The 23150-nt window shown below is 50.1% G+C and overlaps 8 protein-coding genes across 8 annotated transcripts; 5 read left to right on the forward strand and 3 right to left on the reverse strand.

The window, feature by feature from the left end:
* Positions 1-147: 147 nt before the first annotated feature.
* Positions 148-1949, reverse strand: BJX67DRAFT_332657 (uncharacterized protein). The gene is made up of 7 exons (XM_071027527.1): positions 1671-1949; positions 1237-1618; positions 1059-1176; positions 946-1013; positions 860-890; positions 806-812; positions 148-750 (listed from the first exon to the last, which is right to left on the reverse strand). Exons 1-7 carry the CDS (start codon positions 1815-1817, stop codon positions 370-372), a joined length of 1134 nt encoding a protein of 377 aa, XP_070888501.1. The 5' UTR covers positions 1818-1949; the 3' UTR covers positions 148-369.
* Positions 1950-2320: 371 nt separating this feature from the next.
* On the forward strand, positions 2321-4196 carry BJX67DRAFT_332594 (S-adenosyl-L-methionine-dependent methyltransferase). The gene is made up of 6 exons (XM_071027526.1): positions 2321-2638; positions 2697-2823; positions 2876-2999; positions 3057-3505; positions 3558-3841; positions 3910-4196. Exons 1-6 carry the CDS (start codon positions 2453-2455, stop codon positions 3943-3945), a joined length of 1206 nt encoding a protein of 401 aa, XP_070888502.1. The 5' UTR covers positions 2321-2452; the 3' UTR covers positions 3946-4196.
* A 127-nt stretch (positions 4197-4323) lies between these two features.
* On the forward strand, positions 4324-5483 carry BJX67DRAFT_347531 (acyl-CoA N-acyltransferase). Its single transcript, XM_071028545.1, has 2 exons — positions 4324-4457; positions 4524-5483. The coding sequence occupies exons 1-2, from the start codon at positions 4447-4449 to the stop codon at positions 5137-5139; spliced, it is 627 nt and encodes a 208-aa protein (XP_070888503.1). The 5' UTR covers positions 4324-4446; the 3' UTR covers positions 5140-5483.
* An 847-nt stretch (positions 5484-6330) lies between these two features.
* BJX67DRAFT_370745 (glycoside hydrolase family 35 protein) lies at positions 6331-9798 on the reverse strand (the record flags this gene model as incomplete). Its single annotated transcript, XM_071030961.1, has 9 exons — positions 6331-7661; positions 7713-8385; positions 8437-8571; positions 8628-8723; positions 8780-8795; positions 8849-9112; positions 9177-9479; positions 9533-9609; positions 9661-9798. The coding sequence occupies 9 exons, from the start codon at positions 9796-9798 to the stop codon at positions 6331-6333; spliced, it is 3033 nt and encodes a 1010-aa protein (XP_070888504.1).
* A 1099-nt stretch (positions 9799-10897) lies between these two features.
* BJX67DRAFT_392058 (putative xyloglucan-specific endo-beta-1,4-glucanase A) lies at positions 10898-11801 on the reverse strand (the record flags this gene model as incomplete). The annotated part of the gene is made up of 2 exons (XM_071034886.1): positions 10898-11373; positions 11467-11801. 2 exons carry the CDS (start codon positions 11799-11801, stop codon positions 10974-10976), a joined length of 735 nt encoding a protein of 244 aa, XP_070888505.1. The 3' UTR covers positions 10898-10973.
* A 1244-nt stretch (positions 11802-13045) lies between these two features.
* BJX67DRAFT_379078 (SGNH/GDSL hydrolase family protein) lies at positions 13046-14221 on the forward strand (the record flags this gene model as incomplete). Its single annotated transcript, XM_071032491.1, has 1 exon — positions 13046-14221. One exon carries the CDS (start codon positions 13046-13048, stop codon positions 14219-14221), a length of 1176 nt encoding a protein of 391 aa, XP_070888506.1.
* Positions 14222-16299: 2078 nt separating this feature from the next.
* On the forward strand, positions 16300-18342 carry BJX67DRAFT_392060 (glycosyl hydrolase; the record flags this gene model as incomplete). The annotated part of the gene is made up of 3 exons (XM_071034887.1): positions 16300-16357; positions 16506-18077; positions 18194-18342. 3 exons carry the CDS (start codon positions 16300-16302, stop codon positions 18340-18342), a joined length of 1779 nt encoding a protein of 592 aa, XP_070888507.1.
* A 1952-nt stretch (positions 18343-20294) lies between these two features.
* Positions 20295-22326, forward strand: BJX67DRAFT_392063 (Alpha/Beta hydrolase protein). The gene is made up of 3 exons (XM_071034888.1): positions 20295-20616; positions 20691-21035; positions 21107-22326. Exons 1-3 carry the CDS (start codon positions 20356-20358, stop codon positions 22130-22132), a joined length of 1632 nt encoding a protein of 543 aa, XP_070888508.1. The 5' UTR covers positions 20295-20355; the 3' UTR covers positions 22133-22326.
* The last annotated feature ends 824 nt before the right edge of the window (positions 22327-23150 follow it).

Here is a 23150-nt window from a genome sequence, read left to right on the forward strand (position 1 = left end):
TTTTGTCGACACATTTCCGAAGCTTGCTTTGGCAAAGTCAGCTCTTTCGGGGAGGCCTCTCGGCGATCACCTCGCTTGCGAAATGCAGATCGAGCCCGAAAAATGAGCCTTGCAGACCTTGCAGACAGTGCACACCGGAACTGAAGCGTCTTCATTGCTCCACATGGGGCGGATCGTCGGCTCTGTTCTCCATGTTGATCTCTCGCTAATGTACAAAGTGGCCACTGAAAGTCCAATCTAAAACTTTGGCCCGTCCGTCGCGTCACAACAACTGCGACGACAGCTTTGAAAATGGAGCACGAAAATTGCAAACTCCCAAAGCCAACTCCTCCATTTGATGATGTTTCCACTCACTCCAAACGGAAAGTGCTAAGGGCTCCTCGGCGTTCCCCGTGTTCCCTGAAACGGGTTTTGACGTTGAAAATACCGACGATCATCCTCGTCCTCCTCAACTTGGCGATTCTCCTGGACAACGCTTACCTCCATTGTCTTCTTGATATTCATTGTCTTCTGGTCTAAGATATTCTCCTGGCTGGAGCCAGAATGCTCGGATCGGCGGCCCTCGGCGACAGTTTCGAAGAGGGAGGCATCCGGGTCCATGCGTTGCAGGCGAATAGGCGTATTATGTTTCGATGCAGACTTTCCGGAGCGCTGGTTGGAGCTGTTGTAGTATGTGTGGTGGGTACGGAAGATTGCTGAGTAGGACTGCGGAAGAGTCGGGAGGGTCGCGCACATGATGATGACATACATCTGCAGGGGTGAGTTGAAGGGCAACACAGGTTATCGCTGGGGTGAAGTATCGTACCTCAATCCTGTGGCTCGTTAGAGATTGAAGACGAAGCGAGGAGAGTCAACTTACGTATACCATGTGGTAATTGGTGCCCACGACCCTGTGTTGTTCGATCAGCAACGGGTCCCTCAATTACAATGTACAGGAGGACAAACATGTTATGTCCGCATGTTGAGGGAGGTTCTTCAATAAGACGCACTTGACCAGAGTCGCTGCTGCCGCACTGCGTCATCAGCGTCTTGTCAAGAACCAAGGACGCAACCCTTACAAGATACCGGCCCCCAAAATCGCAATGATGCCTAATTTCTTCACTGGCGCAAGCTGCACCTTGCGGAAAATCCAGACCGGGAAAAGGGCTAACGCGAGATCCGCGAACGCATTGAACGCTATATAACGAAGGTCAGCTTCCAATTACGAGTCATATCCCTGGGAAGGTATGCCCTTACAAGCCTGGGAAGTCCCCGCAACAAGCTGGAACTCCGTTGAAAAACAAGAGCCCGGTATTTCTGGCCTCCATATCTTCTCTGCCGGCCGACAGAATCCAGCAACAGCAATGACTGCGAGAGCGTTCCAGGCGATAGAGACCGCGGAAAGGATATAGAGGGACCACCGTTGGGCGGTAGTAGCAGAGGTGCCCATCAGGCGGAGAAGGAAGAGTGCGACTGAGAGTTTACCGGTTGTCGTGCTAACCATTGAGAAATTCGGGGCAATCACAGTGTATTTCACGGCTTGGACTCGGTGTTCCGGGTCCGTGATATCGGTCGTGTGTCTTCCAAGACCGTAGTGAATGCCAACTTGGACGAGGGCTGAGCAGACAAGGGCACTTGCCTGCTTCACAGTAAGTCATCCTATTCTCCAAGGACATGTCGAGAGAGTATACCAAGGACAATGCGATGAAAAAGTCATCCCAGCCCGGCCGACGAGTCACTATCACTCTCGTGTAGAGTCGAATGCCAACGACGAGGAGGGAGACGGCCCCGAAGCTCCACGATACGGCAGTGATACTGGCAGTTTGATCGCCGGCCATGGTTGAACAATGCAATTGTCGTCAAATTGAAGGAGAGGCTCTTTGTTTCCAACGCTCGCTCTTTCCGAGGCTTGCGGAGGTCCCTTTTTTTAAACGTGAAGATTCAGCATCCAACAGGTTGGGGCGAGTCGCACAAAAGAAAAAGCATTTGCATCAAAAATGAAACACATCGTTCGGCCGCCCCAGGGTATGGCCGCATTGTATTGGCTCCCGTGCGAGTTCGCGAGCAGAAGGATGAGAGACGTCCAACGACACTAGTTCCTCTCAACGCCACCGGCTCCAGGACCGCATATTCCCGCTGCATCGTGAGGTCGATCTCTCCGCCGTCTCCGCGACCAGCCCCTTTTGACAGGAGACTCTTGCCCGCCATTCTCCAATAGAGTCTGAGCGCAGCAAAGGGCCACTTCGGGTCTTCTCGAACTGTTCTCCAATGGCTTCCAATGGCCTGATGTCTGCGTCGGGGCTTTTTTCTCCAAATTCCATGAGGGGTTCGCCCAGAATAATGTCAGTTATAAAGAACAAGGATTGGGCTCCCCACTCATTCACATTTGAGCTCATGTCAGCTTCTTGCGAATTCGCCCTCCACCTTTGCCGACTGCTTTGCACCCATTGAAATTGAGTCTGTCGCCGCCGCCATGTCATCGTCGAACGCAATCAACACGGACTCGGTCGACAGTCTGTTGCAAAACGTCAGCCAGTGCGTTGACGCCTTTAAGAAGCGGCAGACTGAAAAAGACCGCCTTGTTGCGCTCAAGGCCGCCCAAAGCTTAGTGCAAGCTCTCCACCCGCCAAAAGATAATGTGTATCATCTTGTTTACTCGGTACTCGCCCCCGACCATGATCAGCCTGATTGAATCTAACCAACATCTCCCCACATAGCCTACCCAGGCCATGTGCGTCCGAATGGGGATCGACTTGGAAATCTTCACAACGCTCAGCAAAAGCAATGGACCCCTCACCCTGGCGGAATTAGCGGCCGTCAAAGGCGCCCACCTCACAATCGCTGGTGTGTGCCATTCCCGCAGTCTACCTCCCTTTCTGCATCTAACATCCTCAAGAGCGCGTGCTACGTGTTCTCTCCGGCATCGGTTACGTCAAAGAGCATGACGTTCATGTGTATACTGCAACCTCCTTGACCCACCAAATGGCTGATCGCTACAGCGTCGCGATGGTCAAGTTCATGTACGTCCGGATACTCTTCTCTACCAGAACAGAAATTGCTAACCGCTCACTGAATAGCTGGGACTTTGGTCTATCCACCGTCGCGAAAATCCCCGAGTTCCTCCGAAGTCACGATTACCAGAATGTCGAGGGGCCGACCTCTGGGCCATGGCAGTACGCAACGAACATCGATGAGATCATCTGGTCCTGGGTAGCAAAGAGTCCGGAACGTCTAGACATCACAAATTCATTCATGGAGGGAGATCGCGGCAGCCGGCCAGGATGGTTGGAGTGGTTCCCAGTGGAGGAACAAGTGATCAAGGGGTTTACGGGTGGTGACGAGGATGTCTTCCTCGTGGATGTCGCAGGTGGACGTGGGCATGATCTCAAGTCCTTCAAGGATAGGTTTCCGCAGGCACGGGGCAAATTCATCCTTGAGGATCTTCCGCATGTTATTGAGCAGTGTCTGCCGGGCCTCGAGGTTGAGAAGTTGGCGTTTGATCTGTTCAAGCCCCAGCCGATCAAAGGTACGCACGCAACCCCCAATGACTGATTTTTGCTCATCACTTTTTCCGGTAGGATCTCGCATCTACTACATGAAATTCATTCTCCACGACTGGTCGGACGAGCAGTCTCTCGAGATGCTCGGGCACATCCGCGACGCGATGAAACCCGGTTACTCGAAGCTGATTATTGAAGAGTTCATTCTCCCTGAGAGGGACTGCCCTATGCTTCCAGCAATGTGGGATTGGGAGATGATGGTCTTCTGTAACAGCTTCGAGCGGACGGAGGGTCGCTGGAAGAAGCTGCTCGATGACGCTGGGTTCACAGCGAAATTCTGGTCGCCCCCGGGTGACGGACAGGTATGTCTCCATCGCTTTTTTTTTAAAAAAAAGGAATCGACAGTTGCTAACCGGTCACCACTATCCAGGGCATCATTGAGGCTGAGGTGAAGCCGCCCAATTAATGGCCCGCTTTTACTTGAGTCCCTTGGAACTGGTGGTAGCTTAACAATTACTCAGGAACTTTGTTCAAGATGACGAATTGGAAGAATGCACGCGTCCATCTACATACCTCCGTCCCTATCCTTGGGAGTTTTACCAACCTTTCCCCTCACTTGGAGCTTCTTTGTGGGTGGCCGCCGTAGTTATATATAATTCTCCAACCCCATCCTCACCGTCAAGAAGCCTAAAACTCACGCTTTTCGAAGCGTAACAAACCACAGCGCGACATTTGTTCTGCTCTGACGATCCGTAATCAATGAAGGATTTAACGAACTCCCCATGTTCCTCCTCCCGGTCTGGACTCGCCAGGCAGACTCTTTTCTCGTCCTGCTTTCGTATCACGTGGTGGGTCCGCGAACCAAACCGAACCAAACCAGGCAGCGATAAAAAGGAGGGGTCGCCCAGTTGAGTCTGTTTAGATTATTTGGCAATCATCTGCCTTCAATTCAGGATCTTTCGGAGACATGACATCAAAGTAAGTCGCCAATCTACCGAAGGAGACGCAGATCGGACCTACAGATACTCAGAGTTTTCAACGCAGGCTTGACGGTGGACCCCACGAGATAGCTATCGTGCAGGGAACAATCGACGACGTGCCAGCAGTACTCGGTCTCCTCGATGCCGCAGTCAAATGGCTGGCATCGAATGGTCGCACAGGGCAGTGGGGAACAACTCCGTTCTCCGAGGACCCACGACGCGCTGAGCGGCTGAGAGAATTCGTGTCAACCGGCCTGCACCTTTGGCTCGCTGTCCAGGTTCCTGCGGGTGGTGACACGGCCGTCTCGGTCTCGGGACCTACTGATGGGGGGAAAGCAGGTTCGCGGGTCATCGTGGGGGCGCTTGCCCTTGGCGACAAGATGCCTTATTCTCCGGCTGTTTCAGAGCCTGAGGTTTACGTTCGACTACTCGTTACGGATCGACGGCATGCGGGCAAGGGTGTTGGAACACGGCTCTTGGAACATGCGCGACATCTCACCCGCAAGGCGGGGGTCTCGTTACTGCGGGTGGATTGCTACGCAGGTGACGATGGCAAGTTGGTTCAATATTATGAATCGCAGGGGTTTAAGCGATCGGAAAGATTGGACGTGGAGGGGCACTGGCCTTGTCAGGTGCTTGCTCAACGGTTGGATGGGGCGGAAGGGGAGGAGTCGGGTTGATTCTTCATACCTGGGATGTATTTAGTTGCGACGAACTGGGCTTCGAGCACTGGAGACAGGACACCGTGAATCTTTGAATAGACCTATTATTGGGCTCGTTTCCTTTTTCGGAGCCATCGGAGGCATAGAATAGAAGACCTCCGGCTTGTCGGGACCTACCTGGTCGGCAACCCTGGTTACGGAGCGTTCTACATCATGGGGATAATAGGTTTTTAGGGTTTCGCTGGGAAGTGTCTTGCCTTCTAAAGACTACCGGAACGAAGGACATATGTTTTTCAATATGTTCTCTCATTATTACTTCACTACAGAACATTGTCACGTCGGGATACCTCACCTCCACACCGGCATACTCGCTACGTCTCAAAAGTAGACAATCCGCCCCAACAGGACGCCTGACGCACCGATATTTGAGACTTTTCCATCTTGTCCGCCTCAAATACCACACGTACGTCCTTGCTGCACCAAGCGTATGCACGAGGCCAAACAGTGACTGCCAGGCGTGTGGGACACTACCACAAAAACACTCAAAAACGCATGCAAAGATGCGAAATCTAATAAGAAAGCATGCGCTAGTGGTATAACCGAAAACGCTCGCACAAGTAGCACTCCACCCTGTGGTATAAGTGTATGCGACCGGAAACTGCATCCTAAGAGGAAGGGCCCCGATACTTGATACAAAATATGCCCTTACGCGGTTGTCGGCAAGGTACGTTCTAGCCTTGCATATCTGAGATCAAAATCACGCTGCCACCTCTTCTTCCAAGACAGTTTATGGAATATAACGGGGAGAACGAGGGTTACTGACGTATATATGGATATCCTGGCCCGCAGTACTCGCGTTTTGAAATCCTCATCCGAGTCGCGCGGTTGTGACGGTTGTGTTTTATTTTGTCTCCAGGTCTCGGCCTGTAATTAACCTTGGCGTTGGGCAGTGGGAGCTGTAACAAATTAGCCTTCTTTCCCTAGCAGAAAACTCTACCATATACAAATGGTGAAGTAAGAAAAGTCCAAAATCCGGAAGAAATATTGACTAACTGTGAACTAGTCCCAGTTCCTGCAAAATCCCAAGGTTACGTGCGAGAACACGGAGGGTGTAATTCAATTCCGCTGTTTGTATGAAACAGACTGCTTGGAGTGTCTCAAAGCTGCACGGTATAGACTCCGCACAATATCTCTGACTCGACTCAATATCTAGTATGCCCCCGTTCTCTTCTTATACGCAGGTTGCCTCGATGCCGCTATCGTACCCAGCGCGGTGCGGACTGGCGTGGAATGAGCCAAGTGGAGGCCGGCCAGGTTCGCACCCGCGCTGTCCTGAGCCCACAGAGTCAATGCGACCCAGTTCTCACCCTGATGGTTCAATACCCCTTGTGGCACTGGGAACTCAGTTTGAGGTCCGATATGGGGCATGAACTTGCCGAACTGATATCCGTTGACATACAGCTGCACTCTGTATGGCTTCGCGGTTGCGGAATTGTCGCTAAAGACAAAGAACAGCGGAATATCGTAGTCACTGGGGAGATCAAGCTTGAACGAGGTGGAGTAAAAGCCAATACCGGCCTGATAAAGACCTGTGAATGGACTGGACGTCTCCCAGTGCTCGCTTGGTGGTTTGGGTTGATGCCAGCCTTGTCTCTCTACATAGAGGCCACCTTCATTCAGTGGCCCTCGGGCAAGATCGACGTAGTCCTCACCACCGAGGTTACCTGTCACTTTCCAGGAAATATCATCTTGGGCATGACCCGACAGATTATAATCGAGTATCCCTCGGGGATTTTGCAACTGACGTGGGGGCCCTCTCCATTCTTGGTCAAGGCCCATGCTGTCAACAATAATCGTCAAGACGTAGCTGGCACCTGGTTCGAGAGATGGCAAGTTGAAAGTAGATGACTGGGAGGCACTTAAAGCACTACCAACCCAGGAGCCTATAAATGTCTGGTTAAGCCAGACGGAGCTTCCATACGCTGTGCCACCTTGAGTCTGGATGGTGAACAAGTTCTCCAGACCGTTGGCGACGAAGTGGCCGCGGTAAAGCAAGGAGCCAGTATGGAAGCCATAATCGGACGAATAAAGCGACGCAGGAGTTCTCAAGGGGGCAACGGTGTTATTGGTCGTGTTGTGGTTAGCACTGACCCAGGCGCTGTCATTATAGGATGGTTGGACTTCTGGCAAGCTGTTGATATACTTCCATTCTAGCGTCGACAACTCTGGAAGACTAATGTTGGGACTTGAGTACTCGAACTTTGCCGACCAGAACCCGTTCGGATCCACATTGTAGCTGAATTTCTCGCCATTGATGTAAAGGGACTTGGCTGAAGCTGGAGCTCCAATAACTTCGATATCTGTTGTGGCGTTGAAGTCGGCTGTGAGATGTAGTTGGTCCCCTTGTATATAGGCTGTGCGAACAAGGTAACCAGCTTTAACAATGATCGAGTTTTCAACAGCATTCTTTGTCGTGAAATCAGTCTGGGAGGGTGAAACATCGAGTTGAGGGACCCAATAATTGTATGCAGAGTTACGATCTGCGCGTTGTTAGCAATATCCCACCTAGAAGCAGCTGCTCCAGATCTCACCAAGGAGCAAAATCAGTAGATTCCCAACTTTGACAATAAATCGCGATGGCGACGCATCCCACGATATGATAGACTGGCCGTTCACAGACTTTGTCAGAATAGAAGACTGTTGATCACTCAACAACACAGCAGTGGCTGACTTCGAGGAAACTGCAATTTCGTGGTGCTCGCCTCGACCGCCGTAAACTATAAGCACGCTGTAGTTGTGGAACTTCTTCCAAGTGAGCACCTCAGCTGTTGAGTAAAGGACGTTCGTGCCCCCGACGTCGTAATCGGTGACGTGGATCTTAGAGTCGCGGCCGTTGAGGGTCAGTGAACCTCCCAATTGAGGCACGCTCAGAGTACCAGCGCTCGTTGGGACCTTAAGGGTGTAGTTCGTAGAACTGTTACTGGTATAGTCAGTATGTCTGACGACAAAAAATGAGGAGTTAGCATTTTGCCCAATCAATGGAGTCACTGTGAGGTCAGTTGTTTGTGTGTACCGTCTTGTTGAGGCGTTGCCCGGTACAGCATCAAGATACGATGGCGAGGCTTTGAGGAAGTTGCCAATGAGTTTGAGTGCGCTGTATTTCTCACGTTTTATCTCGCGTGTTTCAGATATGGCAGCACCGTAGTCGTAGCTCGAGTAGCCTCCTGGGTGACCGAGGTTGCCCCAGTTTGTGCCTCCGTATATCTACACAGAAGTTAATAAGTACCGTTTTTGTCGTGAATGAGCAAATCTCACCATGTACAGATTCATAATAGCTGCCCCCGCGGCCAGGTTGTTCTTGTAGAAGACATTTTGGAATTGATCATTGAATAGGGCACCACAACCATCGTAGCCCGAGCCCCCCCAAGCATCGAAGAAGCCGCCTTGGAACTAGCAAAATAGTAATAATCAGTGTAGGAACGAAGGGAAGCTTCTAGGAGACATACCTCAACAATTGAGAGAGGAGTAGACGGGCTTTGTTGCTTGTGACGCTCCCTGTAATAAGTGGGCAGAGCTTCTGAAGGCCATGATGATGGATTTTCCTAGTGACTTTCATTAGTATACTGCGCTGCATCGACCATTTGATTCACAGCCTTACGCAACCAGACCCAAATCTATTCAAGACCGTTAGTATGTCGAAGAAGGGAACGACTTTTGTCCCACTTACGGGTAGGCGTCGAAGCCATAAATATCCACAGCCCCAACTCCTGACCCTGGCACGGCGTTTCCAGCTGGCCACTGGTCGTTGTTAATGAATGGAATTACCACGCCCGCTGCTCTGACAGAGTCCATAATGTTCTGCATATAGTCGGGATCAACGGATGTGGCGTTTTCCCACGGCGTGTACTCATTCTCGGGTTGATAGAGAATGACAGGGCCGCCGTTCGTGATTTGGTTCTTGGAAATCACACGAGCAACATTCCTCAAATACCTAGAACGGAAACTCTTTAGTCGCGATGCGAAATATAGAAATGTCTCGCTTCAAGGGTACATACAATTCATAAGTCTTCATGTATTCTGGATCTCCACTTCGCAAAGTCCCAGGAACCCTTGCAAGCCAGCCTGGGAATCCACCGCCGGAGACTTCAGCGTTGATATAAGGGCCGGGTCGGGCAAGTAGATAGATTCCTGCTTGCGAAGCGGCGTCAAAAAAAGGCTGCAGATCGAACAAACCATCTCCTCGATAGGTGCCCCGGTTGCCTTCCAAAAGAGCCCAGTCGACGTAAAACGAAACTGTATTGAAGCCGAGAGCTTTAACTTTTTGGAACAAATCGAGATAGAGTGATTGGACAGGAAGACTAGAATCAAATTAGATGATTTATTATGGGATATTCGTTCCTTTGGAGCGTACCGGAATGGGTGTATTTCACCCGAAAAGACCATGAGTCTCTCTCCATGGATATAAAGCGATTGATTATCCCATGTCACCTGGCTAGGTCAATAGATATCGTGCAGGGCGGAAACTGGGCATCCTCTTACCACGTTTTGCAGCAAATCCTGCGCTTCGCCTCGCGGATGCTTGGAAATAGCATAAGAGCCAATTTCATGGGACAGGGCTCTCCCTAGGGCTTGTCCCGACAGACAAGCAAGAGCCGCGATTGTAGAAAGGAGCTTCATGTTTTGAGATGACTGTAATCAGCAGCTAGTCAATCTACAGCCGTTCGGGCTGTATTGGAATTTTAGAACACGTTGTGGATGAAATCCTCCACCTCCGAGAAGATAGCCATCTTGGGTGTGTACCACGGCCATTAGTCTGCTTTTATCTCTTGATGGGCCATTTAATTTTCCCGATTAAAGGTAATATACTGGTGGGACAGTAACTCTGGAAGACTCTCAAATCAAACACATAGTATTTACGATCTCAGAAAGTTTTGCCGGCGTAATTTCCGCATCTGCAGGATGTACGCGTCCTCGGAGGTCGGCTCAGTAGGAGGTGCTGAGAACGGAACGCGCAGGCAGACTCGGAGTTCATGAGTATTTGGATTTTGGCACCTGATTCGCCATCCTTCTGCCAGACGTCGGAAGAAGCACTTTGTTTTAAATACGAATTATTGGCTACTGTACGGATTAAGGTTCCCAAGGTTCCCGTCTTTTGTCAAATTTCCCGATCCAGAGGGATTGACATCCCGGTGGAGAAGCAGGTAAAGTGGAACCCTAGGGTGGAAAGAATAAGGATTATTGGACATTATGAGTCCTTAAGGTGATCCTTTTTGCCGAAATCCAGATGGCCTTCGAGAGGAGGACTGGGGATGTAGACATGAAAGGTCTCTGGGGCCGAGTTTTTGCACCACCATGGAGCTTTAGTGTTACGCATGTGGTTGAAAGAAAACCTCATCACGAAAATAAGAGTGAAGAAGAAATAGAGAGGTATCCGTGAAGAATCACGGATAGCGAAACTGAGATCGTGGCTATCACTGGCATGCAAATCGATCCTACCACTACTGCGGCTACGATTGCTACCGAGCGAGGAATGTTTGGACAATTCAATGTATGAACGCAATGTATGCTTAAGCGGAAGCATTCAGCCACGAGAGAGCTTTGGGTACGCGCTGAGCACAGTTCACCTTCCGTTAAAAAAAAAAAGAATATAAACATGAGAAAAAAGCATCAAATACGAAAGACAGATAACTCGTACTATATCCAGCGTTCAGTCCCAATCTCTTGCAAAAAGCTGACTCTACCTGGACTTGGATTGACAGCGAACGAACCAAACGTAGCATTGTTCACAAACAAGATCAGCTTTGAGCAAGTGCAAGGCACAGAATCCACACGCTGAGACATCTCTCGATAACTCAGTTGACCGAGATGGTGTACTCGGAAGTTGTCAACTGCACATTGCTTCCCTCAAACGGCTCAGTTCCAGCTGCAATCGTGTCGATATACTGAGTAGCAGGATAGCCTTGGTTATCAATCAGATAGTGGAAAAATTCCATAAGATCTCCATCGAAATTCGTCTGTTCGGTTTCGGCAACAAAGCTAAAGACCGTCCAAGAGGTATTGGGGCCTGTAAAAAGCTTCCATGTGGTGCCAGCAATATCGACAGTGGCAACCGCGCTTCCAGTGCTAGAGATGGGTCCAGCACCGCCGGTGGCAGCAACCCAGATCATGATCTCATACGCCCATGATCCGCCAGAGGACGAACTGGTAAAGATGTCATACGCGACATCCGCGACAATATTCGAACCAGTCTGTCTACGCGATTCATAGAAATACACATTAGCCGTTTGTATAGCAGGGAATATATAAGATACCAGTGTCAGAGACTAGGGTAAACACAGTACTTACTGCCACTTCCATGTAGTTGGGATTGACGAGATGGAAGAAATCTGCCTTGAACTGAATCCCAACTGAACGTTTGTGTAACTCTTGACGCTACCTGGACCTCCTTGCCAGTCCCAAGCAGTGTGCCATGAGATTTCATTTCCGCTTTGGTAGTCAATACCAGAGCACTGCCATCCAGATGTAGCGGAACCCTTGCCCCAGAGGTTCGTGTCTAAGAGGAACGGGCCCGAGGTTTGGGATTCATATTGGCCGCACAATTCTCGCTTAGCAAGGACTGATCCAGTCACGGCACTGCCGAGTGTAAGAATGGGCAGGAAAAGAGAATAAGAAAGCTTCATCGTGAAGTTGTAAGGAAGTACAGAAGCGGAAGTCAAAGAACGAGAGTGCAGCTTGCTGGCTGTTTCGAGATGAAGGAAAGTGAGGTTGCCAGTGCCTTTTTCATCAGGAGGACACCCATGTTTGATACCCACCGTACCCTCCGCAATTCTTTTCCGTTGGGGAGAGTACGAACGATGTAACTCCCGTGCGGGCGACCCTCCCATCCCCGTCTCGTGTTTGCCCCACGAATCTTATGCATGCTCGAAAGCTAGTTGCTGTCTTATGACACGATCGTTATAGATCCGCCGACGAACAAGCAAAACTGTCTTTTACCAACCGGACAATTCTGCTAAATGAGTAAAGCTCTACCGTAAATTAAACTCCGGGAAAATGGAGAAAAAGTGGGATTGTTTCAACTGGTTTAACCGAGCAATCACAAGGTTAGGCTTTGAAAGCATCAGCCCTGTTGACACAATACCATTTCTTGGCGAAATGCCATTGAAAATGGTTCCTGGGAAGATCAAAGCAAAGCTTGAGGCAGACTAGCAGTGCGCTTCGCGCAAACTGTTCCATCCAGCTACGCAATTTACTACTATCCGGAGCCCAGCCTCCTTAAGCGCCTAACTGCCCTTGGAATCCATATTGAATTAGCCGATTCTACATCTCCGTTTGACCACCGCACGACTCGGAATGAAGGTGTGATGGCAGCTTTGGCTAAATCCGATTCCTCAGGTCTTTTACTCCGCAAATTGGCATGAATGCCACAGGCCCCACTGACGTTTCATCACATAAAAGTTTAAATTGATCAACCTCCACATTGCTTGCTCTCTGTGCAGCTCCTACCGGAATTGACCCAAGAAACGTTGTAGCCCCGGGATATCAGTATGTAAGCATTCGGAGAAACAGGGTTATTGATGCTCGCTCATGCAACTACTTGCTTTCATTGGTCGTCCCCATGCTATTCCCAAGCATGATGCCGAAGCAGTCATTTGAGTTACGGTTTGTTTCATTCATACGGTACAAAGCCCCATCTCCAAGATCCATCCCCAATAGAGGAGTTTCGGCGCCCTTTTCGGGGTGACGAAATTTCCGCTCGTCCGGGCAGTTTACCACTCGAATGCAGATTTTAAGGGTGAGTGTTGTCCATAGGGACAGGTTTGTCATGAATAACTTTGGTTGACTTCAAGTGCAGCAGTTCTAACTTCCGAACGCACTCTATTTTCTGCTGTAGCGAGTTACTAGGCTTGGGTGCCTTCTTTCTACCATGAAATGTTATCCCACCATCCTCACTATCGCGGCTGTTGCAACCGCGGAAGTTCCGGCATTTTCGAAGTGTGGTGGTGACGGCTATACAGGAGGCACCACTTGTACTGCTGGATACGCCTGCGCGTATGTCAATCAATGGTACTGGCAGTGCCGGCCGGCCAGTGATATTCACTATCTCGGTCGAGTCAATCCTGCAACCAAGGAGTTGAGCTGGCCGAGCACCGGAGTAGCGTTTACTTTTGAGGGAAGTTCTGCCTCTATCGCTGTGACCCAGATCACTGGGAGCAACAGTGTTGACCTCTTCATCGACAACAGCGACCCGGTAGTTATCTCCAATGTCGCTGGCTCATCCATTTCAACCCCTTCCGGCCTATCTTGGGGCAATCACACCGTTCAGCTGCGAAAGCGTTCTGAAGCCGCCATTGGAAGTATCTGGATTGGCGACATCACCACCGACGGCGCTCTAATCCCGAGTGCGGCCACTGTGCGTAAGATCGAGGTTGTCGGTGACTCAATTTCGGTCGGCTACGGTCTAGACGGTACTGCTCCTTGCAGCAACTCTGCGGAGCTTGAGGACAATCCTAAGACGTATGCTGCCTTGGCAGCTACTTCTCTCAATGCAGATTACAGCGTCGTTGCATACAGCGGTAGGGGCTTGGTTCGAAACTACGTCACGGCCACTCCTGAAAACAATCCCACCATGCCCACACTCTACACCCGTTATGGTGCCAACGATGCAGATGACAGCTACACTTTCCCTTCGGATTGGAGTCCTGACGTTGTTGTCATCAACCTCGGTACTAACGACTGGGGCTACATTCTCTATGACTCGTCCGGAAATCCTTACGAAGGCCGCCCAAAACTTGATATTACCACATACACCAACACCATGGTCAGCTTCGTCAAATCCATACAGGGACACTATCCGAAGGCACAATTCTTCTTACTCTCCTCTCCGATGCTCGGCGATGGCTATCCATCAGGAGACTACTCGCATACCACGCAAGTCAATGCTCTGAAGAATGCAGTCTCGCAGATTGGGTCAAATGCTCATTTTGTGGACTGGCCTACTGAAGGCTCCGCAACTGGTTGCGATTATCATCCTAACGCCGATGCACAGGCAGCTGAAGGCCAAGTTTTGGCTGCGGCCATTAAGTCTGCGTTAGAGTGGTAAAATCGCTCGAACAATGTGTTTCGCCGATTCTTCTATGTGATACTTTTTTCGCCGTTCCAACCCCGGCTCTTGTAAGCATGGCAGGACCTAACTAACTTCAGGTTGGAGGAGGAGTTGGAGGAACGACTGACTATGGAGAGCTAGTGATCGTCCCACGAAGATGAGAACGAAGAATGTGGTCAAACTGCACCAGTTCATAGCCCATCGCTCGAAAGCTATGGTATGCTAGCGTTGTCCCCAGGAGAATAAGGCCACCCATCCGCCTCACGTAACGTGCGCTTTGCTCCCGCCTTGCTTCTGATCTCTGCTTTACTTTCTTATCCAGATGGAATTTTTGGTTTACTGCCTATTTTCGTGTTGTGTCTCTGATTCGTCTTCATAGCCTGTGGGAGGCTTCAGAGGAAGATTTCTTTTGTTCTTACTCACATCTGAGAAACTGAGGGCCTATATATATAAGATAGATATCAGATTGATTTCCAATCAATCTGCTTGTATCCGCAATAAGTTCCGTATACGAAACTCCATTGTTTACTTGGTCGAGTCTCGATTCACAACACGCATAAATCAAGATCGCTGGCTCAATGTTGAAACGCGCCGTGACGTGGTGTATTCCATGGCACCGTTCGATTGTAATAGTCAGCTCAAGAATCGCGATTGATGCATATGCTGGTCGTTTGTGGCAGTGGGCTCCGATGAATGTCTGATCTTGCAGGTGGTAGCCGGTGAAGCCCTCCATTACCTGGTTTCGTGCCCGTGCTTACCATTTTTGCAAGGGGCAGATTATGCACAAATGATTTGACGCGTCCAGATACTGCATCAGTCAAGAGAAATTTCTGCAATAGTAGGTTATGGTAATACCAGCTGTATGGGTCCATCTCCGCACCATAATACGCCATGCTCTGCGACTCTGCCCTTCTTGCTTTCTGATTTTCTGAATGTTGTGTCTCAGGCCTTCTCAAGCAGGGGCCGTCTGAAAGAAAAAAAATACGGACGCAACGTGATGACCCGATCTCCCGGAGCCGTGAACAACCAGCAATACGACGTATCCCAACCCCAAGTCATCCATCAACTCAATTCCCCTGGTTCTCTCAGGGCCAATCGGCTTCCCCGCACTCCGGAAAATGTCTCCGAACCACAACAGCCTACGGAGGACCGGTACACCTGATGTGAAAAAAATCTTGTCGATCAATTGACCATTCACAAGGGAAGTCCTTCATTGAATGCATCTCAAATCCACCAACCGCATTGCGACCTTGCAAAAAGCGGAAATTGGGGCGATGGAACCCCCGCAAACCCAAGACTCAAGGATTCATCGGTCCGGTTGCTGGACGAGTACAAGCGACCACTCTCCATAATCTGCGACTTGCCCCCATGCACCCTCCAGGCATAGTGCCGGACTCCAGGGCAAGTCCCCACCCTGTCCCCTGTCGATAATGCCCAGGTGGAATGACAAAATTTTTCCCAAAGAGACGTCGAACTCCAGTCCCCGGGTCCACTCCAGCTCCAGGCCCAAAGTGCTACCCGATCCAATAAGAGAACGCCAAACCCGCCTTGTCACCCATCACCAAAGCCGCTCCAGGGATAGGCACCTGTTTTTGTAACTACTGTGCATTCATCGCGTGGCAGGAGGGACTTCTAACAAGGCAGTTGTGGTACGTTTGGTCGACTATCACAGTCGGCGTTCATTAGTATTTTAGTAGGCTCCCTTTCAGTATCCGCTTCGTCGTTGGAAGTGACGAAATTGTTTACATTATGGGCATTGCGAGGCGAAAATGGCTGTGTTCTAGCAGATGGGGCGGGAGTCGCAATGACATGTGTCGACAGGAGAAATGAGGATACCAAATCAATGTGTCCACTGGCCTCACTACAATTACGCGCATGGCACTTCTCAAATGTCTCCTCGTCTGCTGCTGGCTCAACAAGGAAAACCCCCGCAGAACACCGATTGGATAGAGGAAAATCGATCGCACCGATGAACATTGATCATTCCCGCACCATTTGACCCGACCTCGTGTTCGTTTCGGCAAATTGGGACGAATCGCAAGAAGGACCCGACTTTCAGAGAGTTACCGCTGATCATGAATCAATTCTCGCACCATAAAGAGAAGAGAAGCGTGGGCGTTACGCAGAAGCAAAGTAAAATGCCCATATGCCCTAACCTGAGCGATCCCAGTGGCCTTCACCAAAATCACCATCGGATCTATTTCATTACCTCCATTTATATCCTCTAAGATGTATCTATTAAGGGAAATCCTCAGTGCAATATTCTTTCTACCAGCGCTAGCCTTGTCGATCAGCACAAACTCGACTTACACCAATCCCATACTGCCAGGATGGCACTCCGATCCAAGTTGCATATTTGTGGCTGAGAAACATAATTCTTTCTTCTGTACGACATCATCGTTTCTCGCCTTCCCAGGAATGCCAATCTACACCAGCAAAGACTTGATAAATTGGCGGTTATCTAGCCACGTGTTCTCGAGGCAATCTCAAGTCCCACAGATTGGAAATACAACAGTCCAGAATGGTGGTCTCTGGGCAACGAGCATTCGGTACCATGATGGCAAATTCTACGCAATAGTATCATACACACCACAAATACCATTCGTTGTCACAGGGTTCATCTTCACGACCACCGACCCATACGAAGATAGCGCATGGAGCGATCCCCTAGTATTTCCGCTTCTCGATATTGACCCGAACCTGTTCTGGGATGACGACGGAACAACATACCTCCAATTCTCTGGCATCCATCAGCAGACCATTGACCTTGCGACAGGGGCCTTGGGACCCGCTTCTGTTATATGGAAAGGGTTCACTGAATTCATCCCAGAGGGGCCGCGAATGTACAAGAAAGATGGTTACTATTATCTCATGATTGGAGAAGGTGGAACAGAACTGGGACACCACGAAGCCATTGCCCGTTCTAAACATATCTGGGGTCCGTACGAAGGCTACACAGCGAATCCTATCCTTTCGAACGTCAACACTACTGAGTATTTCCAGACAGTCGGTCACGCAGACCTTTTTCAAGACGCGTCTGGAAATTGGTGGGGCGCCGCCCTTGCCACAAGATCTGGTCCTGCATGGAAGAATTATCCAATGGGTCGTGAGACCGTCTTGTTTCCTGTGACCTGGCAGGCGGGCGAATGGCCCGTTCTGCAAAAAGTCCAGGGTCAAATGAGCGGCTGGCCGCTGCCGCCGCAGACGAGAGAAATACCTGGAAGTGGCCCCTTTCTTCAAGATCCGGATATCATCGAATTCCATCCCGGGTCAACGATCCCGCCACATTTTCTACACTGGCGATTTCCACCAAAAGATGCGTTTGCGGTTTCCCCGCATGGACATCCAAATACGCTCAGACTGCGTCCATCAAGGTCCAATCTTACGTCCATTGCACCGTTGACAACGGTAGAAGAGCTGAGCCTCATCATGCGTGTGCAGACAGACACTTTATTCAGCTTCAGTGTTGATGTTGTTTTGTTCGAGCCGAAGGTGCAAGAGGAGGAGGTTGGCGTGACAGTTTTCCTCACGCAAACACAGCACATTGACTTGGGTATTGTGCTATTGCCTGGGAACGATTTCGGATCAAAGGGCACGGCGGAGCTAGCTATGCATCTACGATTCCGTGTCACCAACGTACCGTCCAGTAGCAGTAACTATAACGGAACCCTTCCAACTGTCACCAAGATTTTGCCCAAGAGCTGGCTTGGTGCACCGATACGGTTAATGGTTGATGCAGTCAATGAAACGCATTACACTCTCTCTGCCGCATCATGCAAAGAGCATTCGGATAATCAAGTCATTGGGATCGCGCCTGCAACAATATTGAGCGGTGGTGATGGTCCATTTACAGGTATGTCGCGCCCTATGCTGTATAAGAGCCTGTTCGCATGGCATGTTGCTTGCTCAGATTATATGCACAACTACATATTTTGAGCTCCACCATGGATTTTATTAACAAATTCTCAGGCGCACTCCTCGGCGCGTACGCTACGAGTAATGGAGGTGATGGAAAGACGGAGTCATATATCAGCAGATGGCGCTATGAAGGCAAAGGGCAGAAGATCAACAATAATGGCACATTCGTACCATACACTCCGTTTACAGGATCCCACTAACGCACAACCCATGGAAAATCTACATGTTTCGCAAAGTGGAAGGTGCCCATATACTTTTTATGTGCCTGGTTGTGGACAAAGATCCCTCCGAGCTGATAAATAAGTCTCGACTTTAGCACCCGAGCTTGCTCAGCTTTTACTTAGAGGGTAAGCATCATTAATAGTAGTGTTGGCATGACCATTTCATTGCCCGTCAAGATAATATGCTTTCTCCTTGGCAAAGGTTAATCTTTGTCGGTTATGCATCTAAAGACAGGCTGCCTCAAATGCATCCTAGGAGCTTCTTTGCCCACTCATGACTTAATGTTAATTACGTTGCTTGCAGTCCGTGCCATTCACAGTACCTCTTGAAATCATCATTTCGGGCCCAGAGATCTTCGTTCTCGTTTTCGAGGTCGCAGGTTTTGGTGGTAATATGGGTATAGCAGGCTCTCATGCACCCTGCGGAGCCAAGAGACTGATGTTGATTGGACATGGAGCCCCCAAAGCAACCTGGCTACTTGTTTTATTTGAGCCCTCTCAAGTTTCCGTTGAGCCTCCACGTAGATGTTGTCGAATACTTGCTGGGATGTCATTGTGACTGTTCGAGTTTTCCCTCTGCAGCCACATAGGAAATAAAATTTAAAAGGTGAGGTTTTCATAGTCCATAATGTTTCCTGCCCTTCGGCCATATCGACGTTAATACATGAATTCACGTAAAATTGCATAAGCTTGTACACGTATCCCCAAGCGCCATTGGATGCCCTGCTGACAAACCTCAAGGATAGTAGGACAGCACATCGCTTCAATGCATTGACCGAAGATATTTCAGACCACTTCGCTGGATTCAGCAACGCTGCGGTTAACTGCTTAATCTTTCTTAACGGTTTCACGGAAGTGACCAACGTTCACCTTGCTTGGGGGCGCCTGCGTCTTTACATGCATTTTGTGGACAGAGGTGGTGCAAAACCTGATGTGGTAGTTAAGTTGGGAGGGACAAAGTTGCCCCAGCATCTCTTGATAGAGTTAGAGGCTTTCAAGCTTTCGTCCAAAGTGCTAAGCCGCGCCGAGGATGTGTTAGTCAAAGATGGGGATATCATCGCGAGAAAGGCTCGGGCATGGCATCCTGGGTCTAGATCAACGCGTGACATTGTAATAATGCTGCGATGGATGCACAACAATAGAAACATGCAGGTAGTATGCTGCAATAAGCTTCTATCGATAGTGAAGGAGGTCCGTAGTTTGTCGACCGCTGCACCAAAACATCAAATGATGCTTTGGTTTTGCTTTGCAGTCTGTTATCTCCACACATAGTTCGTTGTCACATTCTGCTGTACTTACCCAGCGAACAACATCTCTGTCGAATATAACTGTCTAATTATATTTCGACGCTCATACGTCCCGAACGTCCTGATTTGGGGGTATTTTTACCGATAATTTTGGATACGATCAGCTCTGGCGCACATGTGTTGACGAAAGTCTCGGTCTGCAAACATTACGGGGTACCGAGGATTTCTCCGAGATCGACGACTGGAGGTGTGACTTCGTCTCAGTTGACACTCCAATGGGGTAGAAGTGCGGGAAACAATTAAGGTTGGGCCAACCAGAATGGCGGAATCCCGACGCTACCAAGGTACTAGTACTACGCAAGCTTCACTGGCCTTTCCTTCCACCCGAATACGAACACGGCACTTTCTTGCTCTTGGTGATTTATGCCCGGTTTAACAATCTTCTCTAATCTGCCATGTCCGGAAAAATGGATAAACATATGGACTTATCCTGTACCCCACAGGTTGAGGGTGATTCCCACGATAGCACCTGTTCCTGCTTGAAAAATTGGATGCCGAAATACCTCCCCCGCACTGTGGCGGGTTGCAGATTTAGGCTGTGGCTATGGGGTGTCTTGCTCTTCAATAGCTATAAACACGCCCTGGAGCTTCGCCACAATGTGAAGAGGACTTCACTTTGCTAAGAGTGCAACAGGTCCCGCAGAAATCTGTCCTTGGCGTTCGGTTTCACTTGTCCAGACACATTATGATGCCACATAAAGTCCTCGGCTGGAGCACTCATCTCCTTGCCATATGGAGTGGCTTGGCTTCGTCACTTCCCTACAGCAGTGTTGAGCCGGATTACCCCAGGGTCGATCTTGGATACTCGAAATACCGTGGTGTGAGGCTTCCAGGGGGTGTGGACCAGTTCCTGGGTATGCGATATGCGCAGGCGCCTACGGGAGACCTGCGGTTCAGAGCACCCCGAGAACCTGAGTACCATTATGAAGAACAAGACGCATCACAGGTTCGTTGTCATCTGGAACAATCTGTTCTAAAACATTATCGAAGCCTTGGCTAAGTCACTAACTCCATTTATAGTTCGGTGCTCTCTGTCTCGGTACGGGACAGCAGCCGGGTAACGGTCTAGAGGAGGACTGTCTTTTTGTCGACGTTTTTAAGCCCTCAGGCGCCACTGCAGAGGCTAATTTGCCCGTATTGGTATATATCCAAGGCGGCGGGTACGCAGCAATGGGGAACCCGAACTATAATGGCACGGAGATCATTCAGTCCTCGGGTGGCAACATGGTTGTGGTTATGTTCAACTACCGCGTCGGCGTTCTTGGGTTTATTGCCAGTGACAAGTTGGGGCATGATGCAGACTTGAATGTCGGCCTTCTCGACCAACGCCAGCTCCTTCTCTGGGTTCAGAAGCATATCAGGCAGGTGTGTTGGTGGAGCTCTACCAAAGGCCATTATAAAGGTACACAGGCAGCTAATCATTGTTTCTCTATCAGTTCGGCGGAAATCCAAGCCATGTCGTCATACAAGGCACCTCAGCTGGTGGTGGTTCTGTGTCCCATCACCTCACAGCCTACAGAGGCCACGACGAGGCGCAGCTGTTTGTTGGTGCGATCCTTGAGAGTCCGTTCTGGCCAACGCTTCGATCGGTCTCAGAAATGAATTTTCAATATGAGCGGCTTCTAGGCTCGACTGGCTGCTCGTCCCTTACCTGTTTACGCAGGATGAACATTTCTGCTCTTCAGGCAGCGAGCGGCGCCTCTGCCTTTCCGGGCACTGCACCCGGCGATCCCACGCCACTTTTCTACTGGCTACCTGTCATTGACGGCGAATTGATTCCCGATCAACTATACACACTTTTCACAACGGGACAGTTCGCCCGCGTGCCTATACTTGTGGGCCACGTTACGAACGAGGGGTCATGGTTTGCCAATAACGCGTCTACTGCCACGGAGGTCTCTTCCTTCCTTCGAGCCAATTATCCCCATCTAAAGCCGGGCCAGTTAGAAGAAATCAATCAAGAATACGCGAATATGGCGCCCCTACCCAGCCACGCAAAATTCTTCCCCAGTGCGTCTGCCGCGTATGGCGATGCTACATTTACCTGCCCTGCCAACGAGATGGCCAGCGCCGGAGAGCGCTTTGTGAGCGCCGCGCGAGTGTGGAGTTACAGGTACAATGTACTGGACCCGGGGACCGTGGCCGGCGGCTACGGGGTGCCCCATACCTTTGAGACAAGCGCAGTGTTTGGACCAGGACAGGCGGGCTGGGCTGCGAGCTCTTATTACACAATTAACGCTCCCATTGTGCCTATTGTCATGGCCTACTGGGCGAGTTTTGTGCAACATTTGAACCCGAACACCAGCAAACGCCCTGAGTCGCCGGAATGGAAAACCTGGGGGCCATTTCCAGGGTCACAACTCCGGCTGGAGACCAACAACACAGCAATGGAATACGTTTCCGATTGGCAGACCAGAAATTGCACAATGTGGAAGCACTTTAGTCGGACTATGGAGACATGAGAGATTGCGATGGGCATGAGGATGCGGATGGTAGAAGCCTCGGTTATGGAATACCTATGCTGTTGTATAGGCTGTGATAGCTGTGAAGCACCTCTAAGCACATTATGATTTTTCAATTCTGAGTTACTAGCAGGATGATTACGATAACCACCTAGTAAGTGCCACCCAGCAGATAACCATCAAAAGCACGGGCCATATCCACTGGAGAGCAAAGGGGATGCGATAAGATCATTGATCGGACCGGGGTAGCAGGCCATAGAGCACCCCAGATGCGATAATCTCGCCAATGGCCCAGCACATGTTGATATAGATGGTGAGGTAGCCACGCAGGCTGACCGGGCAGACCTCTGAGGCGTAGGCAGGCCCGATTGTTGAAACACACCCCAGGACAGACCACAGAGAATCTGGCCGACGAGAAGGACGGCGGCGGTGTTGGCGAACAAGACAACAAAGATAAACGCAGCCAAAAAACCCAGCGCGATTATCATGACCTTACGGTAGCCCAGTTTGCTGACAAAATAGACATTGAGTAGCCTCGGTACGATTGCGACCCCTGACTGTTTCTCTCGCGCGCGCAGCCTACCAAATTACCAATGTCGTTTCGCAAGTGCTGGAGGCTTATTTCATGAACCCTACTGCCTCGAATGCGTCTGGTAAGACCGGCTTTTTCTGGAGTGGCACTGCCCTACTCTTCTTTATCCGGGCACTCTTCCGTCTGCCGGAGGCCAAGGGGAGTACCTACGCAGAGCGAGTTATCCTCTTTGTGGATGGAACACCTGCGCGCAAGTTCTCGTCGACTTATGTGGATCCGTATGCGCTTGCTGAGTCAACCTCCCAGGAGGGTCTTGTCTGCAATGAGCTGGCACAAGCGGCAAAGGAGTGAGGCAGAGGTTGTATGTAACAAACATAGCGTCTTTTGAATGATATTGTTCCTTTGCGTCTTTGATCTCTTTGGTACGCTTTCAAGCTGTCTTTGTTCCCCCCGTAAATACGGAATTCCACTTGACGGCATCGTGCT

Source organism: Aspergillus lucknowensis, assembly GCF_044049455.1.
Source record: "Aspergillus lucknowensis strain CBS 449.75 chromosome Unknown BJX67scaffold_9, whole genome shotgun sequence".
In the NCBI taxonomy this organism is placed as follows: Eukaryota; Fungi; Ascomycota; class Eurotiomycetes; order Eurotiales; family Aspergillaceae; genus Aspergillus; species Aspergillus lucknowensis.